This window comes from Aotus nancymaae, unplaced genomic scaffold, assembly GCF_030222135.1.
Source record: "Aotus nancymaae isolate 86718 unplaced genomic scaffold, 86718_ANA_hifiasm-v0.15.2.pri h1tg000028l, whole genome shotgun sequence".
Lineage (NCBI taxonomy): Eukaryota > Metazoa > Chordata > Mammalia > Primates > Aotidae > Aotus > Aotus nancymaae.
The window spans coordinates 5,848,970-5,874,080 of NW_026988441.1; the positions used below are offsets into that span (position 1 = coordinate 5,848,970).

The window sequence follows — 25,111 nt, forward strand, 5'->3', positions numbered from 1 at the left end:
CTTGCCTGAAAAATGATGAGAACACGCTTATTCGGGCCTAAACTCGTGTTATATTGTTGAAATGGAAAACAGCCATTTGTATTAGGAGGGGAAACTGAGGCAGACCACAGGACAGGGCTCCAGAGGGAGGACAACGGGGCCCAGGACTCCTTCCGGAGGCTCAGAGATGCCAGTGTTCCAGGAGATCTCACAGCATGAAGGGAGCCTGACTGCATTCGCTCTGTTAGCAGTCAGAAGGTGGATGGTCAGGCAGTGGCTGGGGTTGCATTTGCATCCTTCCAGTCAGCATCCTGAGCCTCCCCTGGGGTGGGCAGGAGGGCCCCGGCATCGTCTCCACGGAGGGAGATCCAAGGCGCTGAGGAGAGAGAGAGGGAGATCAGCAGAATCTCTGAGGCACGCTGGGTCTGTCTGGCCTGCCCCATCTCTGTGTCACACACTCTCCCTCAGTCTCTGTCCTCCTTTCTCTGGGTCTCTGTCCCCTTCCTTCTGGGTCTTTGTCTCCTCTTCTTCCAATTCTCTGTCCCCCCTTTCTACATCTTTGCTGCCTCTCTGGGTCTCTGTCCACCTCTTTGGGTCTCTGTTCCCCTGTCTCTGGGTTTCTGTCCCCCTTTGGGCCTCTGTCCCCCCTTTTTTGCTTCTTGAGATGGAGTCTCGCTCTGTCACCCAGGCTGGAGTGCAGTGGTAGTCTCGGCTCATTGCAACCTCCGCCTCCTGGATTCCAGGGATTCTCCTGCCTTAGCCTCCTAAGTAGCTGGGACTAGAGGCACCCGCCACCCTGCCTGGCTAATTTTTTGTATTTTTAGTAGATGGGATTTCACCAGGTTAGCCAGGATGGTCTCGATCTCCTGACCTCGTGATCTGCCCGCCTCAGCCTCCCAAAGTGCTGGGATTACAAGCGTGAGCCACTGCACCCGGCCTCTGTCCCACTCTCTTTGAGTTTATCCTCCACACTGAGTCTCTGTCCTCCCAGGTCTGGGGGTCCCTCTCTCGGCGTCTCTGTCCCTCTCGCCAAGGCTGCCCATACCTGGCAGCCCACTCCTCATCCTTCGCCACAACAGAGCTCCTCCCACGGCCGCTGCCATCAGCAGCAAGACGCCGACGACGATTCCCACAACAAGCACGGAGGACTTGGCTGGAGATTCTGCAGCCAGAGGACACGGTGAGATGAAGGGCAGCCCCTCCACCCCACCCAGTCAGGACACGGAACTGGGGGCTCCCAGTCCCTCCCCGCCTCAGAGATCCCAGAGCCAAGTGTCTGATGCGCAGGGGAAAGGCCAGGCGGGCGATCTGGGCAGAGTGCCCCCAGGCTGGACGCAAGAACCAGCCACGGCGCGGGCGGCCACGGGAACACCGGCGGTGGACCAGCAGCGGCAGGGCGGGGCTATCCCGGTGCAGACGCGAGGGGCAGGCAGAGCAGCGGGAGGTCAGCCTCATGGGCACCGGCAGTAGCCAGGCAGCAGGCGATCAGTTTTGGTGAGGACGGGCATAGCAGACAACGAATGGTCAGATTCCACGAAGACCCGCAGCAGCAGCAGCAGCAGGACGTAAGATGGTCAGACTCAGGGAGAACTGGCCATGGTGGTTAACAGCTCCTCAGACTCAGTGAGGCCAGAAGCAGCAGGACAGAAGGCAGTCAGCCTTGGGGAGGACAAGCCATCAAGCTTTGTCACACTGGCAGGCGCGAAGCACAAGCTGGTCAGATTCAAGGAGGCAGCGGCAGCAGCAGGGAGGAAGGTCAGACTCAAGAAGGACTGGTGCAGCAGCGAGGCAAGGCCACCCGAAATACACCCGGAGCATCGCCGAGGGGCGGAGCCTCACCCAGCTCCACCCTGAGGGGCTGCGCGAGGCCCGCGTGCTGTACGATGCAGCAGTAGTGGTGCTCGTCACCACTTTTGACTGTCAGTGACGACCAGGCGTGGAAGGAGCCGTCACCGTTGGGGCCGAAGTCGCCCTCGCCGGTGCCAGCGGCCAGCCCATTCCGCTGGAACCGAAGTTGCAGCTCCGGGGGGTAGAAGGAGAAGGCACTGCAGGTGAGCACGGAAAAGCCAGGGCTGCCAGGTCGGGCCTTCAGGCGCATGGAGGGCGGCTCTGCAGGAACCAGGGAGACAGGTCTAAGCCCCCAGCCCCGAGCCCGCCACTCCCAGGGCCAGGGCTAGACAGGGACTCAAAGAGGCCTCCATGTTTGCACTGCGCTAACCCTGGAGAATACGGTGGTAAAGGGGGAGGCGCTTCCCAGTTGAAAGAGACTCAACCTATCCACCCTGCAGGTGTCTCCTCAAGATGTCACCTCCCTGGGCTGGGCATGGTGGCTCACGCCTGTAATCCCAGCACTCTTGGAGGCTGCAATGGGTGGATCACCTGAGGTCAAGAGTTCCACACCAGCCTGTCCAACATGGGGAGACCCCGACCCTACTAAAAATAGAAAAATTAGCGGCGTGCCTCTAGTCCCAGCTACTCGGGAGGCTGAGGCAGGAGAATCGCTTGAACGGGGAGGCAGAGGTTGCAGTGAGCCGAGATCGCGCCACTGCACTCCAGCCTGGGTGACAGAGCAAGACCTCGTCTTGGGGGAAAAAAAATGATAGTAAGAGGATAATTATGAAAAATTCCACACTAACACATTTGAAAATTTAGAATAAACACATTCCTGAGAAATACAACCTTCTAAACTGACACAAGAAGAAATTTAAAATGTCAATAGTCCTATAACTAAAATGTTTAATCCACAGTTTCAAACTTTTCGAAAACTGAAATTCCAGGTCCAGAAGACATCAATTAATGAATTCTTCCAAACAACTAATGAAGAAATGATTCCACTCCAACGCAAACTCTTTCAGGGAGTAAAACAGAGGAAACACTCTCTCAACACATTTTTTTTTTTTTTTTTTTTTTTTTTTTTGAGACAGAGTCTCTCTGCAGCCCAGGCTGGAGTGCAGTGGTGCAATCTCAGCTCACTGCAACCTCCACCTCCCAGATCCTGGTTCAAGCAATTCTCATGCCTCAGCCTCCTGAGTAGCTGGGATTACAGGTACGCGCCACCATGCCCGGCTAATTTTTGTATTTTTAATAGAGATGGGGTTTCACCATGTTGGCCAGGCTGGTCTTGAACTCCTGACCTCGTGATCCGCCCCCCCTCGGCCTCGCCAAGTGCTTCTCCCAACACATTTTATGAGGTCAGCATAATCTTGACAACAAAGGGCACTACAAGAAAGAGAACTAGAGGCCAACGTCTTTCATAAAAATAGATTGAGGCCCACTTTGGGAGACCGAAGCGGGTGGATTACCTGAGGTCAGGAGTTCGAGACCAGTCTGACCAACATAGTGAAACCCCGTCTCAATTAAAAAAAAATTTTTTTTAATAAAAAAAAATTAAAAAAAAAAAAAATAGATTCAGGCCAGGCTCGAGGGCTCACGTCTGTCATCACAGCACTTTGGGAGGCTGAGGTGGGCAGATCACCAGGTCAGGAGTTTGAGACCAGCCTGACCAACATGGTGAAACCCTGTCTCTACTACAAATACAAAAAATTAGCCAGGTGTGGCAGGGGCCTGTAATCTCAGCTACTCGGGAGGCTGAGGCAAGAGAATCACATGAACCTGGGAGGTGGAGGTTGCAGTAAGCCGACATGGCACCACTGCACTCCAGCCTGGTTGACACATCGAGACTCTGTCTTAAAAAAAAAAAAAAAAAAGGTAGAAAAAAAAAGATTAAAAAAAAAAAAGATTCAGAACGCTTAAACATAATATTAGCATCTCATGCCTGAAATCTCAGCACTTTGGGAGGATAAGGTGGGCGGATCACTTGAGCCCAGGAATTGGAGACCAGTCTGGGCAACATAGCAAGGCCTAGACTCTACTAAAAATTAGCCAGTGTGGTGGCATGTGCCTATAGTCCCACCTACTCTAGAGGCTGAGGCAGGAGGAATGCCTGAGCCCAGGAGTTTGAGGCTGCAGTGAGTTATGATCACACCTGTGTATAAGCACTGCAGTACAGCCTGGGCAACACAGTGAGACCCCGTGTCTAAAAAATAAAAAGTATATTCCCAGCACTTTGGGAGGCCGAGGCGGGCGGATCACAAGGTCAAGAGATTGAGACCATCCTGGTCAACATGGTGAAACCCCGTCTCTACTAAAAATACAAAAAATTAGCTGGGCATGGTGGCGCATGCCTGTAATCCCAGCTACTCAGGAGGCTGAGGCAGGAGAATTGCCTGAACCCAGGAGGCAGAGGTTGCGGTGAGCCAAGATCGTGCCATTGCACTCCAGCCTGGGTAACAAGAGCAAAACTCTGTCTAAAAAAAAAAAAAGTACATAGAAATGCAAGTAACCTATAAAAACAGGCGATAAAGCTGGAAAAGTTAACTACTAGATAGCAAAATTTTCTTTTTTTTTTTTAGACTGACTCTCTGTCCCCCAGGTTGGAGTGCAACAGCACAATCTCAGCTCACTGCAGCCTCTGTCTCCCAGGTTCAAGTGATTCTCCTGCCTCAGCCTCCAGAGTAGCTGGGACTACAGGCGCCCACCACCAGCACGCCTGGGAAATTTCTTTTCTTTTTTTTTTGAGACAGAGTGTTACTCTGTCGCCCAGGCTGGAGTGCAGTGGCACAATCTTAGCTTATTGCCATCTCTGCCTCTCAGGTTCAAGTAATAACCCTGCCTCAGTCTCTCAAGTAGCTGGGACTGTAAGCACGCACCACAACACCCAGCTTATTTTTTGTATGTAGTAGAGATGGGGTTTCACCATGTTGGCCAGGATGGTCTCGATCTCCTGACCTCGTGATCCGCCCGCCTCGGCCTCCCAAAGTGCTGGGATTACAGATGTGAGCCACCACGCCCAGTCTAGATACCAGAACTTTCCATAAAGCTAAATCAAATCAAGAGAGTGAGGTACTGGCACTAAGTCTGTCCAATAAATCAGCAGAATGGAGAGGGTTAGAAGCAGATCCACACTTTACCTACGAAACACACTCTCCTGCGGTTCAGTGAGGGAGCAGGGATGATGGTCTAGCAACAAAGGATGCTGGGTTAACCGTATGTATGAACCTCCATCCCTACCCTCATCCTAACATGGAACTGACTCAAAATTGATGATATCACTAATGTAAAAGCTATTTATCAACCAAGCTTCTAGAAGACCTTAGGTGAATACCTTCATAACTTGGAGGAAAGACTCCTTAAAGAGAATACACAAAAAAGCTACAGTATGAAAGATAAAATTGAGCTTTGTTTAAGTTAAAATTTATGCCAGGCGCAGTGGCTCATACCTGTAATCCCAGCACTTTGGGAGGCCGAGGCAGGCAGATCACGAGATCAGGAGTTGGAGATCAGCCTGACCAACATGGTGAAACCCTGTCTCTACTAAAAATATAAAAGTTAGCGAGGTGTGGTGGTGCCTGTAATCCTAGCTACTCAGGAGGCTGAGGCAGGAGAATCGCTTGAACCCAGGAGGTGGAGGTTGCAGTGAGCTGAGATGGCGCCACTACACTTCAGCCTGGGTGACAGAGCGAGACTCCATCTCAAAAAAAACAGGTTAAAATTTATAAACTTTATGAAATGTATAAATGGAAATCGATAAACTGAACTTCACCAAAAATAGGAATTTTTGTTCATCCAAAGCTTTCCTTAAGAAAGTGAAGAAAGGCTGGGCATGGTGGCTCACACCTGTAATCCCAGCACTTTGGGAGGCCGAGGCAGGTAGATCACGAGGTCAAGAGATCGAGACCATCCTGGTCAACATGGTGAAACCCCGTCTCTACTAAAAATACAAAAAAATTAGCTGGGCATGGTGGCGCGTGCTGTAATCCCAGCTACTCAGGAGGCTGAGGCAGGAGAATTGCCTGAACCCAGGAGGCGGAGGTTGCGGTGAGCGGAGATCACGCCATTGTACTCCAGCCTGGGTAACAAGAGCGAAACTCTGTCTCAAAAAAAAAAAGAAAGTGAAGAAAGTTTGGGTGCAGTAGTTTATGCCTGTAATTCCAGCACTGTGGGAAGCTGAGGCAGGAGGATCTCTGGAAGCCAGGAGTTCAAGACCAGCCTGGGTGACATGGAGAAACCCCGTCTCTATGATAAATTTAAAACATTAACTGCATGTGGTGGTTCACAGCTGTGGCCTCATTCATTCAGGGAGGCTGAGGTGGGAGGATCGCTTAAGCTTGGGAGGTTGAGGCTGCAGTGAACTATAATCCTGCTACTACACTCCAGCCTGAGCAACAGTGCAAGGGCCTGTCTCAAAAAAAAAAAAGAAAAAAAAAAAAAAACAGGTACAGTGGCTCATGCCAGCAACCCCAGCACTTAGGAAGGCCAAGGCAGAAGGATCCCTTAAGTCCAGGATTTCTTTTTTTTTTTTTTTTTTGAGATGGAGTCTCACTGTCACCCAGGCTGAGTACAGTGGTATGCTCTCAGCTCACTGCAACCTATGCCTCCTGGGTTCAAGCGATTCTCCTGCCTCAGCCCCTGAAGTAGCTGGTACTACAGGTGCCCACCACCATGCCTGGCTAATTTTTGTGTTTTTAGTAGACGGGGTTTCACCATATTGGCCAGGCTGGTCTCGAACTCCTGACCTTGTGATCCATCCGCCTCGGCCTCCCAAAGTGTTGGGATTACAGGCATGAGCCACCGCACCTGGCCAAGCCCAGGATTTCTAGACCAGCCTGGGCAACAAAGTGAGACCCCATCTCTGCAAAAAACAGAAAATGTTAGCCAGGCGTGGTGGCGTGTGCCTGTAGTCCCAGCTACTTGGGAGGCTGAGGCGGGAGAACTGCTGGAGCCTGGGAGTCCAAGGCTACACGGAGCTGTGACTATGCTATGCCACTCCACTCCACTCCACTCCACTCTAGTCTGGGCGACAGAACAAGATCCTAACTCAAAAAAATAGAAAAAAAATGGCAAAGATTTCAGCAACTGCCCAGGGCTGGACATTACTGCCCAAGTTCCGTTCAGGGCGGGTGGATCTGGGCAACTGTGGATCTTGGTTTTGGTTGCTCAGCAGAAAACACACTTGCTGCTTCAAGAAAGCCTAGCAGCTTTTCTCCCCCCGAGCTGCTTCTCTGGCAAGCTGGCAGAATTTGCTGCACAGTCAGATGGAATGGAGGGGCCGCGCTGACGGCCATCAGCAGTTCTGGGTTCTGCTTTGTTTACTATTCTTTTCAGCAAATCTGTATCTTCCTGTGTGGTGCTCACAGCCACGTGCCTTTCGCCTCCGGGGTACTTCCAATATAGACTAAATCTAAGCACAGAAAATCTGTCTAGCCTCTGGTTTTGTTTAACAAATGACCAAACCAGGCCGGATGCGGCGGCGGTTCACATCTCTAATCCCAGCACTTTGGGAGGCTAAGGCAGGCGGATCACCTGAGGTCAGAAGTTCAAGACCAGCCTGGCCAAGAAGGTGAAACCCTGTCTCTACTAAAACTACAAAAATGATCTGGGCATGGTGGCACATGCCTGTAGTCCCAGCTACTCTGGAGGCTGAGGCAGGAAAAACACTCGAACCCAGGATGCGGAGGTTGCAATGAGCCCAGATCGTACCATTGTATTCCAACCTGGGCAACAAGAATGAAACTCCGTCTCAAAAAAAAAAAAAAAAAAAAATCCATCCTGGCCAACCTGGTGCAACCCGTCTCTACTAAAAAAAACAAAAATTAGCTGGGCATGGTGGTGTGCACCTAAAATCCCAGCTACTCAGGAGGCTGAGGCAGGAGAATCGCTGAAACCCGGGAGGCGGAGGTTGCAGTGAGCCAAGATCGTGCCACTGCACTCCAGCCTGGAGACGGAGCGAGAGCGAGACTCCCTCTCAAAAAGAAAAAAGATTAAGGCAATGGCCACTGCACCTGCTAAAACCATCAGGAGAAAACCTGACAGAGAACTTCATAACAACACCTGAATCCAGCGCGGTCTGCAGCACAGCACAGAAGCGAGCGGTGTTTGCAGCCTGTGCACACAGACACACCCACCAACAACCCAGGAAGTTTTCTTGCCATAAATTTTTTTTTTTTTTTTTTTTAGATGGCGTTTCTCTCTTCTTATCCAGGCTGGAGTGCAATGGCACGATCTCAGCTCACCGCAACCTCCGCCTCCTGGGTTCAGGCAATTCTCCTGCCTCAGCCTCCCAAGTAGCTGGGACTACAGGCACGCACCACCATGCTCGGCTAATTTTTTATGTTTAGTAGAGACGGGGTTTCACCATGTTGACCAGGATGGTCTCAATCTCTTGACCTCGTGATCCACCCGCCTCGGCCTCCCAAAGTGCTGGGATTATAGGCATGAGCCACCGCACCTGGCCTGCCATAAAAATTGAACCAGAATCTGATCAAGCTTCTAGACTGAGCTGCTCCTTTAGAGAAGAGAAGGAGGACTATGTCCAGCAATATCACAGAATGTAAAGAGCAAAGTCCAGTCTGCAGGAAACTCAAATAGGACGTACAGCTGACTTACTTCAAAGCACAATTACAAGGGAAAAAAAGAAAACGGAAACCTATAAATCGAAAGACACTCAAGATCACAATTAACTCAAACTGCCTCAAAATGAATCACAAACCTAACTGTAAAACGCAAAACTTTAAAACTCTGAAAATACACAGGAGAAGATCTAGCTGACGTTGGGTTTAGCAATTACTTCTGAGATAAAACACCAAAAGCATAATCCATGCTAGAAAAAAAAAGAATAAACTGGATTTCATCAAAGTTAAAAACTTCTGCTTTGTGAAATGCACAGTTAAAACAATGAAAAGAAAACCCAGTGAGTGAAAAAAATATTTGCAAAATACCTATCTGATAAAAAACTGGACTCCAGCCATGCACGGTGGCTCACGCCTGTATTCAATCCCAGCCTTTTGGAGGCCGAGGTGGGTGGATCACGAGGTCAGGAGTTCGAGACCAGCCTGACCAACATGGTGAAACTCTGTCTCTACTAAAAATACAAAAATCAGCTGGGCATGGTGGTGCGCACCTGTATTCCCAGCTACTTGGGAGGCTGAGGCAGGAGGATTGCTTGAACCTGGGAGGTAGAGGTTGCAGTGAGCCGAGATCTCACCTCTGCACTCCAGGCTGGGTGACACAGTGAGACTCCATCTCAAAAAAAAGAAAAAAAAATTGGACTCCAAAACAAATAGAGTTTTGTTCTTGTCACCCAGGCTGGAGTGCAATGGTGCAATCTTGGCTCAATGCAACCTCTGTCTGAGTAGCTGGGATTACAGGTGAGCACCACCATGCCTGGCTAATTTTTATATTTTTAGTAGAGACGGGGTTTCACCATGTTGGCCAGGCTGGTTTCGAACTCTGACCTTAAGTGATCCACCTGCCTCGGCCTCCCAAAGTTTTGGGATTTATAGGCGTGAGCCACCACACCCAGCCACCATATTTTTTTTTTTCATTTTAAGACAAGGTCTGGCTCTGTCATCTGAGCTGGAGTATAGTGTTGCAATCATAGTTCAGAACTGCAGCCTCAAACTCCTGGGCTTAAACGATCCTCCCGCCATAGCCTCCCCAGTGGCTGGGACTACAGGCACGTGCAACCACACCAGGCTAATTTTTTGAGGTTTTTTCCATTCTTTTATTGTTTTTTTTTTTTGTAATTTTTGTATTTTTAGTAGAGACGGGTTTCGCCATGTTGGCCAGGCTGGTCTCAAACTCCCAACCTCAAGTGATCCACCCACCTCAGCCTCCCAAAATGCTGGGATTACAGGTGTGAGCCACCACAACTGGTCCTTGTTATACTACTGTTTCTACTTAAGTGTGGTTTGAAATTCTCCCTACCTAGGCCAGGCACGGAGGCTCTCGCCTGTAATCACAGCACTTTGGGAGGCCGACGTGGGTGGATCACAAAGTCAGGAGTTCGAGACCACCCTAGCCAGCATGGTGAAATCCTGTCTCTAGTAAAAATATAAAAATTAGCCAGGCATGGTGGTGTGTACCTGTAATCCCAGCTACTCGGGAGGCTAAAGTAAGAGAATTGCTTGACCCTGGGAGGCGGAGGTTGCATTGAGCCAAGATCACGCCACTGCACTCCAGCCTGGGTGACAGAGTGAGACTCTATCTCAAAAAAAAAAAAAAAAAAGGTCTGGGCATGGTGGCTCAAGCCTGTAATCCCAGCACTTTGGGATGCCAAGGTGGGCAGATCACCTGAGGTCAGGAGTTTGGGACCAGCCTAGCCAACATGGTGAAACCCCATCTTATTAAAAATTTTCCCTACTTAAAAAAGGAAGAAGGGCCAGGCGTGGTGGCTCCTGCTTGTAATCCTAGCACTTTGGGAGACGGAGGCAGGTGGATCACCTGAGGTTGGGAGTTCGAGACCAGCCTGACCAACATGGAGAAACCCCATCTCAACTAAAAACAAAAAAAATCAGTCTGGGCACAGTTGCTCACACCGGTAATCCGAGCACTTTGGGAGGCTGAGGCAGGCAGATCACGAGGTCAAGAGATCGAGGCCATCCTGGCCAACACTGTGAAACCCCGTCTCTACTAAAAAATACAAAAATTAGCTGGGTATGGTGGCTCGTGCCTGTAGTCCCAGCTACTCGGGAGGCTGAGGCAGAACTGCTTGAAACCGGGAGGTGGAGGTTACAGTGAGCCAAGATCGCACCACTGCACTCCAGCCTGGCACCTGGTGACAGAGCAAGACTCTGTCTCCAAAAAAAAAAAAAAAAAATCAGCCACGTGTGGTGGCGGGTGCCTGTAATCCCAGCTACTCAGAGGTGGAGGCAGGGGAATCGCCTGAACCCAGGAGGCGGATGTTGCAGTGAGCTGAGATCGCCCACTGCACTCCAGCCTGGAAAACAAGAGCAAAACTCCACCTCAAAACAGAAAGAAGGAAGATCTACCTGTTTGAATGTCAACTTCTCCTTTGTGGCCCTTGGAATGAATATCTGCGCAACTCCCCAGCTGACATCTTTCTTTTTCCAGCAGCCTGGGAGCCGCAGAGGGTGAAGTGTGTCACTTCCCCCTTTGCTCAAGGCCAGAGCAGTGCCTGGCACTGCGAATGCTCTTGGCCAACATTTGTTCAATGAATGGGGATGTGGGGGCTTCCGGGGAGGAAACAGTGAACTCTCCCCTACAGAGCTAAGGGAGGGCTTCTCAGAGGAACTAATGTCCAGCCCTGGCCTTGAAGAATAAAGAGGGCCGGTGCATATGCAGAGAGGGGACGGTGGATGAGCAGGGGGAAGTGGCCGAGCAAATGCTCAGAGGGAGGACACTGCTTATGCTGGGTGGCTGTTGTGTAGACTCTGACGGCTGCGTAGAGACCAGTGCTGCTGGGTGGGTCTGAGGAGGACATGAAGCCAGGAAGGCTGAGCAAAGTGCCTCACACCTGGGAGGCCAAAGGGGGAGAATTGTTTGAGGCCAGGAGTTTGAGTCCAGCCTGGGTAGCACAGTGAAATGCCATCTCTACAACAAATTTTAAAAATTTGCCAGGTATGGCCAGACGCGGTGGCTCACGCCTGTAATCCCAGCGCTTTGGGAGGCTGAGGCGGGTGTATCACTTGAAGTCAGCAATCTTGAGACCAGCCTAGCTAACGTGGTGAAACCCTGTCTCTACTAAAAATACAAAAAATTAACCAGGCATGGTGGTGTGTGCCTGTAATGCCAGCTACTCATGAGGTTGTGGCAGAAGAATCGCTTGAACCCGGGAGGCGGAGGTTGCAGCGAGCTGAGATCATGCTGCTGCACACTAGCCTGGTCGAAGCAACAGAGAGACTGTAAAAAAAAAAAAAGGCTGGACGCAGTGGTTCATGCCTGTAATCCAAGCACTTTGGGAGGCCGAGGCAGGCTGATCACCTGAGGTCAGGAGTTTGAGACCAGCCTGGCTAACATGGTGAAACCCCGTCTCTACTAAAAATACAAAAAATTAGCTGGCCTTGGTGGCGGGCGCCTGTAGTCCTAGCTACTGAGGAGGCTGAGACAGGAGAATTGCTTGAACCCGGGAGGCAGAGGCTGCAGTGAGCTGAGATTGTGCCACTGCACTCCAGCCTGGGTGACAACAGTGAAACTCCATCTCTAAATAAATAAGTAGGCAGGTATGGTGGTGTGCACCTGTAATCTCAGCTACTCAGGAGGCCAAAGCAGGAGGGTCACTTGAGCCTAGGAGCTCCACACCAGACTGGGCAACACAGTAAGACACCGTGTCTAGAAAAAATAAATTGAGCTGGTGTGCTGCTGCTGGGCTGTGTCACAGCTACTTGGGAGGCTAAAGTGGGAGGATCGCTTGAGCCTGGGAGCTTCAGGCTGCAGTGAGACGAGACTGTGTCACCACACTCCAGCCTGGAGTGACAGAGTGAGAATCTGTCTCAAAAAAGAAAAAAGGCAAGGGGCAGACGCAGTAGGTCACCCCTATAATCCCATCACTTTGGGAGGCCGAGGCAGGTGGATCACAAAGTCAGGAGTTCGAGACCAGCCTGGCCAATATTGTGAAACCCCGTCTCTACTAAAAATACAAAAATTAGCTGGGTGTGGTGGTGAGCACCTGTGGACTACAGGGAGGCTGAGGCAGGAGAATTCCTGTGAGCCAAGATCACGCCACTGCACTCCTGTGTGGGCGACAGAGTGAGACTCCGTCACACACACACACAAAAAGGCAAGGAAGCCACGAGTTTGTCCGGGGGTCTCTGGGGAGCCATGTGAGGGCTGTGAGTGGGCGGGGGGCAGGGAGTGCTGGATGCAGAAGGACCCCTGAGGAAGCGGGGGCAGAGCATGGGCTTCAGTGGGAGGCCAACTGAGGGTCCTGGCAGGGGACCTGAGGCAGGGGTCGTGGCAGGGGGGAGGACAGAACAGCCTGGGCTGCAGAGGGCTCACCCTTCCAGTCCAGGTTTCCACGGCCCCTCTCCAGGTGCTCCCGCAGCCGGTACGGGCAGGAGTGTAGCAGGAAGGTGAGCTCCTTGCTGGCCGCCTTGTCCTGCTGCTGCCACCGCTGACTGATGGCCAGGGCCTCGGGCCAGTCCCCACCCCAGGTGCCCTGCTTGAGGTCGAAACTCATGAACTCCTCGCCGTTCAGGGCGAACTTGGCGGTGGGCACCGAGGCGTTGTCAGGACCCAGTTCACAGCCCAGCAGCCCCTGCAGGGTGTAGGGACCTGGGGCCCCCACACGCAGGTAAGCGGGGTCCGGGAGCACGGCCCCAGCCTCTCGCCCCTCGAGACCCAGGAGTCCCAGTCTCACCTTTGCCATCCAAAGCTTTGAAAGCTTCCAGAAAGAGCTTCTCCTTCATCCTCAGATCTGTGGTTTCTTTCTCCCAATACCAGGACACCTGGTTTTCCCAGACCCAAGCTCCACAGGGCTCCGCCTGGCCCCGAAGGCTGCTGTAGCTCAGGTATTGCTGCGGGCCCAACCAGCCCGACACCCAGAAGGCAGGAGTCCCCGGGGCAGGCGAGGACACTGCGGTGAGGTGGTACAGGAGGGAGAGGTGGCTTTCTGCAGACAGAGACAGAGCTGAAGCGAGCACACGGGCAGGGAACTAGGCTGCAGTGAGACAGACACCCAGGGAGGGAGAAGAATCTATTATGGAGGGAGGCGGACAGATTCCGAGAGAGGAACAGAGACCCAGAGAGAGAAGGACAGAGACCCAGAGAGAGAAGGACAGAGACCCAGAGAGAGAGAGAGAACAGAGACCCAGAGAGAGAGAGAGAACAGAGACCCAGAGAGAGAGGGGGACAGAGACCCAGAGAGAGAGGGAGACAGAGACCCAGAGAGAGAGGTGGACAGAGACCCAGAGAGAGAAGGACAGAGACCCAGAGAGAGGGGGACAGAGACCCAGAGAGAGAAGGACAGAGACCCAGAGAGAGAAGGGGACAGAGACCCAGAGAAAGAAGGACAGAGACCCAGAGAGAGGGGGACAGAGACCCAGAGAGAGGGGGACAGAGACCCAGAGAGAGAAGGACAGAGACCCAGAGAGAGAAGGGGACAGAGACCCAGAGAGAGAGAGAGAGAGAACAGAGACCCAGAGAGAGAGGGGCACAGAGACCCAGAGAGAGAGGGAGACAGAGACCCAGAGAGAGAGGGAGACAGAGACCCAGAGAGAGAGGGAGACAGAGACCCAGAGAGAGAGGGGCACAGAGACCCAGAGAGAGAGGGGCACAGAGACCCAGAGAGAGAGGTGGACAGAGACCCAGAGAGAGAAGGACAGAGACCCAGAGAGAGGGGGACAGAGACCCAGAGAGAGAAGGACAGAGACCCAGAGAGAGAAGGACAGAGACCCAGAGAGAGGGGGACAGAGACCCAGAGAGAGAAGGACAGAGACCCAGAGAGAGAAGGGGACAGAGACCCAGAGAGAGAAGGACAGAGACCCAGAGAGAGGGGGACAGAGACCCAGAGAGAGAAGGACAGAGACCCAGAGAGAGAAGGGGACAGAGACCCAGAGAGAGAGGTGGACAGAGACCCAGAGAGAGAAGGACAGAGACCCAGAGAGAGGGGCACAGAGACCCAGAGAGAGAGGGGCACAGAGACCCAGAGAGAGAGGGGGACAGAGACCCAGAGAGAGAGGGAGACAGAGACCCAGAGAGAGGACAGAGACCCAGAGACAGAAGGACAGAGACCCAGAGACAGAAGGATAGAGACCCAGAGAGAGAGAGAGACAGAGACCCAGAGAGAGAGAGAGACAGAGACCCAGAGAGAGAGGGGGACAGAGACCCAGAAAGAGGGAGACAGAGACCCAGAGAGAGAGGGAGACAGAGACACGGGGGATGGACGGAGACCCAGAGACAGTCCCGACAGGCGGTTCGCAGCCTCAGGCCGGGGAGGAGACCGAGAGAAAGGGAACGGAGCGGAGGAGGCAGCGCCCGGAGCTCGCGGGGAACTCGGGTCCCGCTGGCCTCGCCCCGTCCCGCCTGGGGCCGCCTCCCGCCGCCCGCCCGCTTCACGGCCCCGGCCCCGAGCGGCCCTCACCTGCGCCCAGGCTCCCGGGCAGGAGGAAGAGCAGGAGCCCCAGCGCCCAGGGCTGCGGCCGCGGGACCCCCATGCTGAGAGGACGACCTGGGGCGGGAGGGGGCGCGTGACTCCTCCCGACCCCCGGCCCGCCCCTTCCTCCCGGGCTCCGCGGGCAGGGCCGGACCGGGACGCCGACGAGGGGCTCTACGGGCTCCGGCCAGACCGCCAGCAACGCCTGCCTCCCACCCGAAGAACTTTCACCCTTAAACTTGAGCTCCGCTGGTTAATTAATTACAGAAACTTGATAGGCTGAGAGTCCCGGTCCCGCCCCTTCCGCCGCCTTCAGGCCCCAGCCCCTCCTCCCTCAGACCCAGGAGTCCAGGCCCCAGCCCCTCCTCCCTCAGATCTAGGAATCCAGGCTCCTGCCCCTCCTCCCTGAGACCTGGGAGTCCAGGACCAGCCCCTCCTCCCTCAGACCCAGTGTCCAAACCCCCAGCCCCTCCTCCCTCAGACCCAGTGTCCAGACCCCCAGCCCCTCCTCCCTCAGATCTAGGAATCCAGGCTCCTGTCCCTCCTCCCTCAGACCCAGGAGTCCAGGCCCCCAGCCCCTCCTCCCTCAGATCTAGGAATCCAGGCTCCTGCCCCTCCTCCCTCAGACCCAGGAGTCCAGGACCAGCCCCTCCTCCCTCAGACCCAGTGTCCAGACCCCCAGCCCCTCCTTCCTCAGACCCAGGAATCCAGGACCCCGGCCCCTCCTCCCTCAGACCCAGTGTCCAGACACCCAGCCCCTCCTCCCTCAGACCCAGGAGTCCAGGCCCCCAGCCCCTCCTCCCTCAGACCCAGTGTCCAGACCCCCAGCCCCTCCTCCCTCAGACCCAGTGTCCAGACCCCCAGCCCCTCCTCCCTCAGACCCAGGAGTCCAGGCCCCCAGCCCCTCCTCCCTCAGACCCAGTGTCCAGACCCCCAGCCCCTCCTCCCTCAGACCCAGGAGTCCAGGCCCCCAGCCCCTCCTCCCTCAGACCCAGGAGTCCAGACCCCCAGCCCCTCCTCCCTCAGACCCAGGAGTCCAGGCCCCAGCCCCTCCTCCCTCAGATCTAGGAATCCAGGCTCCTGCCCTTCCTCCCTGAAACCTGGGAGTCCAGGACCAGCCCCTCCTCCCTCAGACCCAGTGTCCAGACCCCCAGCCCCTCCTCCCTCAGACCCAGTGTCCAGAAGCCCAGCCCCTCCTCCCTCAGATCTAGGAATCCAGGCTCCTGTCCCTCCTCCCTCAGACCCAGGAGTCCAGGCCCCCAGCCCCTCCTCCCTCAGACCCAGTGTCCAGACCCCCAGCCCCTCCTCCCTCAGATCTAGGAATCCAGGCTCCTGCCCCTCCTCCCTCAGACCCAGGAGTCCAGGAACAGCCCCTCCTTCCTCAGACCCAGGAATTCAGGCCCCCGGCCCCTCCTCCCTCAGACCCAGTGTCCAGACACCCAGCCCCTCCTCCCTCAGACCCAGGAGTCCAGGCCCCCAGCCCCTCCTCCCTCAGACCCAGTGTCCAGACCCCCAGCCCCTCCTCCCTCAGACCCAGTGTCCAGACCCCCAGCCCCTCCTCCCTCAGACCCAGGAGTCCAGGCCCCCAGCCCCTCCTCCCTCAGACCCAGGAGTTCAGAACCCCAGCCCCTCCTCCCTCAGACCCAGGAGTCCAGACCCCCAGCCCCTCCTCCCTCAGACCCAGTGTCCAGACCCCCAGCCCCTCCTCCCTCAGACCCAGGAGTCCAGGCCCCCAGCCCCTCCTCCCTCAGACCCAGTGTCCAGACCCCCAGCCCCTCCTCCCTCAGACCCAGTGTCCAGACTCCCAGCCCCTCCTCCCTCAGACCCAGTGTCCAGACCCCCAGCGCTTCCTCCCTCAGTTGGGCCCTGTTCTGCTCACGTTCCCTTCAGCCTCGCTCCCGTCGTGCCTGCGGCCCTGGCTGGCTCCGGGCTCCCGTGACTGGAGACCCCGGTTCCTCTCTCACATCCTGTGGGAGGGGAGGCTGCTGCTCCCTGAGTCCAAGAAAATCCAGCCCCACCCCCCAGTTGCAGGGCACACCCCAGGCCCCAGGCCCAGCCTGTTTGTTTCTCAAAACGTTTGTGGTTCTTTTTTCTCCTTCTCCATGGTTCCTGTTTTTACTTGGAGGGTGCCCACCGCCCAGGGAATTCTTGGCAGAGCTAGGAAAGGAACTGGACGCTCCCGGAGTCCACAACTTGGAGGTCTCTGGATCCTGCTCCTGCCCCTTTGTATCCCCGTGGCCCTCCCCAGCGCCCGCTGTTCATCAGAACCTTCTGGAAGCTTCCATAGTGCCTCCTTCAAGCCCTCCCCCCACCGCATCCCCTTAAAAAGTTCCTGCAGGTGCTCTTTAACATCCTCTGATAGGGCTTCAGTGGCCACACGGTCCCCATATGCTGCGGCCCCCGCCCACACTCCTGCTACAAAGCTCCCCATGCACTTGTTTCATTGTGGTAAAATATTCAAAATATTTATCTTACTGGCCGGGCGCAGTCGCTCACGCCTGTAATCCCAGGACTTTGGGAGGCCGAGACGGGCGGATCACGAGGTCGGGAGATCGAGACCATCCTAGCCAATATGGTGAAAACCCATCTCTACTAAAAATACAAAAATTAGCCGGGTGTGGTGGCGTGTGCCTGTAATCTCAGCTCCTTGGGAGGCTGAGGCAGGAGAATCGCTTGAACCCGGGAGGCAGAGATTGCAGTGAGCGGAATGGTGCCACTGCACTCCAGCCTGGTGACAGAGCGAAACTCCGTCTCAAAAAAAAAAAAAAAAATTTACCCTTACTGTCATTTAACACATTTACAACGCTGTGCAACTGTCACCTCTATCGAGTTCCAGAGCTTTTTTATCGCCCCCAAACAGAAGGTCTGTTCCCGCTAAGCACCCTGCTCCTAGCCCCCGGCCACCATTCATCTGCTTTCTGTCTCAATAGATTTGCCTATTTTGCACATTTCATAGAAATTGAATCAGGAAGTCTTTTCTTTCTTTCTTTTTAATTTGAGATAGAGTTTGGCTGGATTGCAGTGGAACAATCATGGTTCACTGCAGCCTCGACCTCTCAGGTCAAGCACTCCACCTGCCTCAGCCTCTCAAAGTAGCTGGAATTACAGGCACCCGCCACCAGGCCCAGCTAATTTTTGCATTTTTGCAGAGATAGCGCATCGCTATGTTGCTCAGGCTGGTCTCAAACTGCGGGGCTCAAGACAGCCTCCCACCTCGGCCTCCCAAAGTGCTGGGATGACCGTGTGAGCCACCACACCTGGTCTGTTTTCAGCTCTCTTGGGTATACACTGGGAGTGGGACTGCTGGGTCAGGCTCTCTGGAAAACAGAACCCACAGAATGTGTATATGCCTACACAGAGAGAGATCCATTTTAGGACTGACCTCCAGAATTAATGGACAATTAGCTGGTTCAGAGTCTGATGGGGGGCCAGACGTGGTGGTGCATGCCTGTAATTCCAGCACTTTGGGAGGCCAAGGTGGGAGGATCGCTTGAGTCCAGGCGTTTGAGACCAACCTGGCCAACATAGGGAGACCCTGTCTCTATTTACAAAAAAAAAAAAAAAAAAAAAAAGGCCGGGCGTGGTGGCTCATGCCTGTAATCCCAACACTTTGGGAGGGCGAGGCAGGCGGATCACCTGAGGTCAGGAGTTCGAAACCAATATGTCGAAACCCTGTCTGTACTAAAAATTAGCCCGGCGCGGTGGTGGGCACCCATAATCCCAGCTACTCGGGAGGCTGAGGCAGGAGAATCATCTGAACCCGGGATGTGGAGGTTTCAGTAAGCCGAGATTGCACCTTAATACCCCAGCCCGGGCAACAGACCGACACTTCGTCTCAAAAACAACAACAAAAAACTTAACCACCAGGTAAATCTATAATCCGTGCTCTCCTTGTCATGAGTGTCTTCACTTTTCTGATTCTCCCTGTGTCCTACTGGAAGATCCACTGAGACCCACCCCGAGGCCCGCTCCTAAGAGACAGAAAGAACTTGCTTTAACTTCCCAAGAATCCTAATTACAGCATCCTCAGTTCTTCCCAAAAATGCCCTGAGGCACCTGCCCTGTCCTTAGCTGTCCCCTCTGGTTTCCTTGGGATCCTGTAAAATCTTCAGGACATTCTTCCAGCAGCCCCCAGGGCCCATTTTACGGTTCTTGGACCCTGACGGAGTCCTCAATGGCCTGTTTCAGTGTCTCCCAGGAGCCTGCTCTGCTGTTCCTGGAATTTGACTACCATCACTGTGGGGTCCTCCTCTATAACCAGCCTTAGCTCTCATGTCCCCAGGGCCCTGCTGTAACATTACCAGGACATTCAGAAAGCTCCTTTTTTTTTTTCTTTTTTAAAAGTGGGGTTTGACTATGTTGGCCAGGCTGGTCTTGAACTCCTGACCTCGTGATCCACCTGCCTTGGCCTTCCAAAGTGCTGGGTTTACAGGCATGAGCCACTGTGCCTGGCCTTCGGAAAGCTCCTTGAACCACCTACGACACTCAGAGGTTTTGTGTTCTTGCTGGAGGCTTCAGGGAAGAATCCATGTTTTTGCCTTTCCCAGCTTCGAGAGGGCGCCAGCATTCCTTGGCTCATGGCCCACTCCTCCACCTTCAAGGCCAGCAGCACGGCATCCTCTCCCCTCTCTGACCCGGATGTCCATCCTCACGTCTTCTCTCTATGACAGGGACCGCCTGCCTCCCTCTCTGAAGGAGCCCTTTGATTATGCTTAGGGCCACTTGGCTGATCCAAGGTCATCTCCCCATCTGAAGACCTTTCACCTAATCGCATCACAAAGTCCCTTTTCCTATATAAGGCCACAGTCACAGGTTTTGGGGGATTAGGGCATGGATGTCTTTGAGGCCATGATTCAGCCCACCATGGTCTTCTGGGGTATCTTTCCTTGCCTCATTCTGATCTCTCCTCGCCATTACAATGGCCTGGGGCTTTAGCCAGGAGGCCTCCCAGGGGTCTGCCTAGACATTCCTCATCACAGCCCTCCTTCCTAAAACTGAAGAAAAAGGCCTCAAAGTTGCAGTGAGCTGTGATAGTGTTACTGCACCTCAGCCTGGATGACTAAGCGATGTCCTGAAGAAAAAAGTGGGCCGGGCGCGGTGGCTCATGCCTGTAATCCCAGCGGTTTGGGAGGCTGAGGCAGGTGGATCATGAGGTCAGGAGTTGGAGATCAGCCTGGCCAACATGGAGAAACCCCGTCTGTACTAAAAATGCAAAAAATTGGCCAGGTGTGGTGACATGTGCCTGTAATCCCAGCTATTTGGGAGGCTGTGGCAGGAGAATTGCTTGAACCCAGAAGGCAGAGGTTGTGGTGAGCCGAGATCGTGCCATTGCACTCCAGCCTGGCAACAAAAGTGAAATTCCGTCTCAAAAAAAATAAAAGAAAAAGGCCTCAAGGCCCCTTAAGGCAACCTGGGAAACCCTTCTAGATGCCCTAGGGTCCTTCGCTGTCTCCGGAGCCCATTTACAGCATCACCTGGTTGTCTCGAATCAAATCCTCAGGGTTCTGCTCTAATGATCCCTGACTACACCCTCTCTCTTCCTGGGATCCTGCTCTCATGTCCCCAGGGCTCTATTAGAACCCCCTCAGACTGTCACTTGGGCTCCCCCGGGACAGCTATAATGTCTTGAGGACCCTACTGTAATGCAATGGAAAGCCTGTGGCATGGCCAGGCAAGGTGGCTCATGCCTGTAATCACTTTGGGAGGCCGAAGCAGGTGGATCACCTGAGGTCAGGAGTTTGAGACCAGCCTGGCTAACGTGGTGAAAACCCTGTTTTGTAAAAATACAAAAATTAGTTGGGTGTGGTGGTTAGTGCCTGTGATCCCAGCTACTCAGAAGGCTTAAGCAGGAAAAACGCTTGAACCCCAGAGGCAGAGGTTTCAGTCAGCCGAGATCGCACCACTGCACTCCAGCCTGAGTGACTCCATCTCAAAAAGAAAAAAAAGCCAGCCCACAGGAGTACACACTCAGCATAAAGCAAAAATGTGGTCCCCTTCGTTCCAGTTTCAACATGGTTCAAGCAGAGCACTCACCAGGCGCTGGTCCCTTCTGATCCACTCCTTGGATGGCATGAGGAGCTGGCCTTAAAGCCAGCCCTGGACCCTGTTTCTGTGCCGCAAGTGACCCAGGCAGCTTTGAGCTGTGCACCCCGAACCACCCTAACCTCTGCCCATCCTCTCCGCCCCTACGCAATAGTGCCCTCTACTGACCTGGGGGGGCAATCACGCCTGAATTCAAAAGCAAAACCTGACTCTTCGAGGTCCACCTCTCCTAGCCAAAGGTTCTTTATCTATAAAATGGGGATAATAATTGTGACTTTATTAGGGTGGTACAAAAATAATTGAGGTTTCTATCATTAGGACTGCAATCACAGGCCTGGCGCAGTGGCTCACACCTGTAATCCCAGCACTTTGTAGACCATACCTGTACTCCCAGCTGAGGCAGGTAGATCACGAGGTCAGGAGTTCGAGACCAGCCTGGCCAATATGGTGAAACCCCATCTCTACTAAAAATACAAAAGTTATCTGGGCGTGGTGGTGCCTGCCTGTAGTCCCAGCTACTCAGGAAGCTGAGGCAGAAGAATCGCTTGAACCCTGGAGGCAGAGGCTGCAGTGAGCCGAGATCGTGCCACTGCACTCCCGCCTGGGCGACAGAGCTAGACTCTATCTAAAAAAAAAAAAAAGAAAAAAAACAGGCCAGGCCTGGTGGCTCACGCCTGTAATCCCAGCACTTTGAGAGGCTGAGGTGGGCAGATCACGAGGTCAGAAGATTGAGACCATCCTGGCTAACACAGTGAAACCCTGTCTCTACTAAAAATACAAAAAATTAGTTGAGTGCAGTGGCGGGCGCTTGTAGTCCCAGCTACTTGGGAATCTGAAGCAGGAGAATCGCTTGAACCTGGGAGGCGGAGGTTGCAGTGAGCCAATTGCACCACTGCAGTCCAGCCTGGGCCACAGAGCGAGACTCTTGTCTCAAAAAAAAAAAAAAAAAATCACAATTGCTTTTGCACCCACCTACTTACTATCTCATTAGAGGCTTTGGTGGGCCAAAGGCTCCACATGGGGCACACAGGGTACCCGTAGTAGCCCCTGTTAACGCCCCCGCTCCCCAGCCAGGTTGGGGCCCCAGGGATCCCACTGGACGGCAGACTCTGCCATCAGACCCTGCCTGGAGCTGTCTTGCTCACTCATGCACCGATTCCCAGGGAATAGCACAGCAAATATTTGCAGAAGGAATGACGCTCAGATGGCTTGATGTGCTCGGAAAACTCATCTAGAACATCCTTGGTGTTCTGCTAGAATGTTCTAGCTAAATCTATACCGACCTCTGAAAAAACATTCATAGGTCTTTTATTTGTACTTTTTTTCTTGAGAAAGGGTCTCACTCTGTCACCCAGGCTGGAATGCAGTGGTGTCATCCTAACCTGCTACAGACTCAGACCTCTGGGCTCAAGTGATCCTCCTGCCTCAGCCTCCCTAGTAGCTGGGACTACAGCCCAGCTTATATATATATATATATATATATTTTTTTTTTTTTTAGATGGGGTCTCAGTCTGTCACCCAGGCTGGAGTGCAGTGGCACGATCTCAGCTCACTGCAACCTCCATCTATCTCCCAGGATCAAGGAATCCTCCCACCTCAGCCTCCGGAGTAGCTGGGACTACAGGCACATGCCAACCAGGCCCAGGTAATTTTTTGTATTTCTGGTGCAAATGGGTTTCGCCACATTGCCCAGGCTGGTTTCAGGTGATCCTTGGCCTCCCAAAGTGCTGAGATTACAGGCGTGAGCCACCAGGCCTGGCCTGTTTTTTTTCTTTTTTTTTTTTTTTTGAGACTTTTTTTTGAATTCCTGAGTCTCGCTCTGTCACCCAGGCTGGAGTGCGGTGATGTGATCTTGGCTCACTGCAACCCCTGTCTCCAGGTTCAAGCGATTCTCTTGCCTCAGCCTCCTGAGTAGCTGGGACTATAGGTGGGAGCTACCACACCAGCTAATTTTTGTATTTTCAGTAGAGACGGGGTTTCACCACGCTGACCAGGGACCATCCATTTTTCCGTCAGTCAGGAAGGACGTTGGTGTTGAGGCTAACAAAGTTATCAAGGACAGTGGTTTCATAATGCTGGAGCATTCATGGTATCCCTGGGGGTTGCAGCTTTCTATACGTTTGCTGTGGCTGAAACAAGCAAGCAAGCATATGAAGACTGCTACAGAAATTGATTCTGTGAAAGATTTTGAGGCGAGGAAGGCTGGTATCTTTTTTTTTTTTTTTTTTGACACAGTCTCCCTCTTTCACCCAGGATGTAGTGCAGTGGCACAACCTCATTTCACTGCAACCTCTGCTGCCCAGGTTCAAACAATTCTCCTGCCTCAGCCTCCTAAGTAGCTGGGATTACAGGTGCGTGCCACCGTGCCCGGCTAATTTTTGTATTTTTAGTAGAGACAAGGTTTCACCATCTTGGCAAGGCTGGTCTTAAACTCCTGACCTTGTGATCCACCTGCCTTGGCCTCCCAAAGTGCTGGGATTACAGGTGTGAGCCACTGCACCAGCTGGAAGGCTGGTATCTTTCAGACTGCAAAGTGATCTTGGAATATAAAGAATTTCTTCAAGTCAAATTACCTAGAAGATTGTCACTGACTTGTGTTCCTGAATACGTGAATATGTATGTAGGCTAAGAAATAGTTTCTCTTGATAAATAAATAATTAACAAATAAAAAAATTAATTCATTCACTTAATTAAAGACAAAGGCAGTAAAGGAGGGAGTCAGGTGGAAACTCGGGGTCAGAGTATTCCACAGGGAGCAGATGGTGAAGAGGCTCAGCAGGAGGTGGGCACTGGGGGTGTGGGGCTGAGCGAGAGGGAGAGCAAGTGGGAGGGGACACCAGGGGACCTGCTGACCTTGGTTATCAAAGAACCTATGGGCCAGGTGTGGTGGCTCTCACCTGTAATCCCAGCACTTCGAGAGGCCAAGATGGGTGGATCATGAAGTCAGGAGTTTGAGACCAGCCTGGCCAACATGGTGAAACCCCATCTCTACTAAAAACACCAAAATCAGCCAGGTGTGGTGGCATGCACCTGTAATCCCAGCTACTCAGGAGACTGAGGCAGAGAATCGTTTTAACCTAGGAGGCGGAGGTTGCAGTCAGCCAAGATCACGCCATGGCACTCCAGCCTGGGTGAGAGAGAGGCTCTGTCTCAAAGCAAAAACAACCAAAAAAAAGAGCCTATGGTCCTTATCCCCACTCTTCAGGTGCAAGGCCTGTTGAGGGGTCCCAGGGGGTCTTTCTCCTTGGTCGTTGCAAGCCACCAGGTCCAGCAGAGTTCCTTCCCCAGCACACACCCTGATGCGATGGGGTACCAAGGAGACGCCCCGATAATCCGGAGGAAGCCGGGGAGCCGGGCTGTTGTTGTAAACACAGCAGCCCCACCCCGAACGGAAGCACCTGCGGCCAAGGGGAGGGGCCGCCACCTCCCACCCCACTCTGGGTCTCCATCCCCTCCCTCTGGGGTCCACGCTCCCTCTTTGCCCCTCGCTGGATCTCTACTACCCCAGCATAGGGTGGGGTGGGGGTGCAGTTTCTGTGAATCAGGGCGGTACCCCCCCAACCCGTCTCTGCCCCTTCCTGCCCACTTCCTCTGGCAGGAACCCTCGCCCTCCTCCCCTCCCCACCGACCTGGGTAAAAGGCAGGGACTGGGCCCACAGGGAGGCAGCATCCCGGAGGTGGTGGTGGCGGCGGCGGCAGCAGCGGCTCCTTTCCCCATAGCCCTGTCTCCCAACCCTTGTACCAGTGCTGGGCTCAGACCCTGGTACAGGCCTGGGGGGCAGGGACCTGGGGACCCCAGCACCGGCAGACCCCGATGGGTGAGTTCAGTGGGGGTTCAGACCTCCCTTCCCTGTGCCCCCATCTCTGCTGTGGCTTGGATGCAGGTCTTTCCCCTTCGGGTCCCACAAATCCTCTGGTGCTCCCCGGCCTCACTGCCCCCCACCCCATGCCTGTCTCCCCACCTGTGTGTGATGCTCGGTGCACCCGTCTGTTGTGCCTGCTTCTCACGGTGGTCTGTGCTCTCCCCAGCTTTGCAGGTGACATTCCAGAACCCCTGCTCCCCATGCCACGACCCTGGGCCTGGCCTGTCCCTCTCAAGGCCCCCATCTCGGCAGCCTCTGTGTGTAGGGCCATCTCCGGGAGCTTCCTGCCAACTTCCTTCCCAGCAGCCTGGCCCCAGTCCCGCTGAGCCAGGCTCCA

General features: G+C 53.8%; 1 protein-coding gene across 5 annotated transcripts; it reads right to left on the reverse strand.

Moving 5' to 3' along the window:
• Positions 1 to 27: 27 nt before the first annotated feature.
• Positions 28 to 24,890, reverse strand: FCGRT (Fc gamma receptor and transporter). 5 transcript variants are annotated; one of them, XM_064381041.1, is made up of 7 exons: positions 24,874 to 24,890; positions 14,858 to 14,944; positions 13,136 to 13,387; positions 12,775 to 13,050; positions 1,819 to 2,088; positions 1,025 to 1,141; positions 28 to 355 (listed from the first exon to the last, which is right to left on the reverse strand). In XM_064381041.1, the coding sequence occupies exons 2-7, from the start codon at positions 14,928 to 14,930 to the stop codon at positions 246 to 248; spliced, it is 1,098 nt and encodes a 365-aa protein (XP_064237111.1). In that variant the 5' UTR covers positions 14,931 to 14,944; positions 24,874 to 24,890; the 3' UTR covers positions 28 to 245. The 5 variants fall into 5 exon arrangements, with proteins under 5 accessions (XP_064237111.1, XP_064237115.1, XP_064237112.1 ...); XM_064381045.1 differs by lacking the exon at positions 24,874 to 24,890 and adding an exon at positions 20,903 to 21,031; XM_064381042.1 differs by lacking the exon at positions 24,874 to 24,890 and adding an exon at positions 16,749 to 17,100.
• Between the last annotated feature and the right edge of the window lie 221 nt (positions 24,891 to 25,111).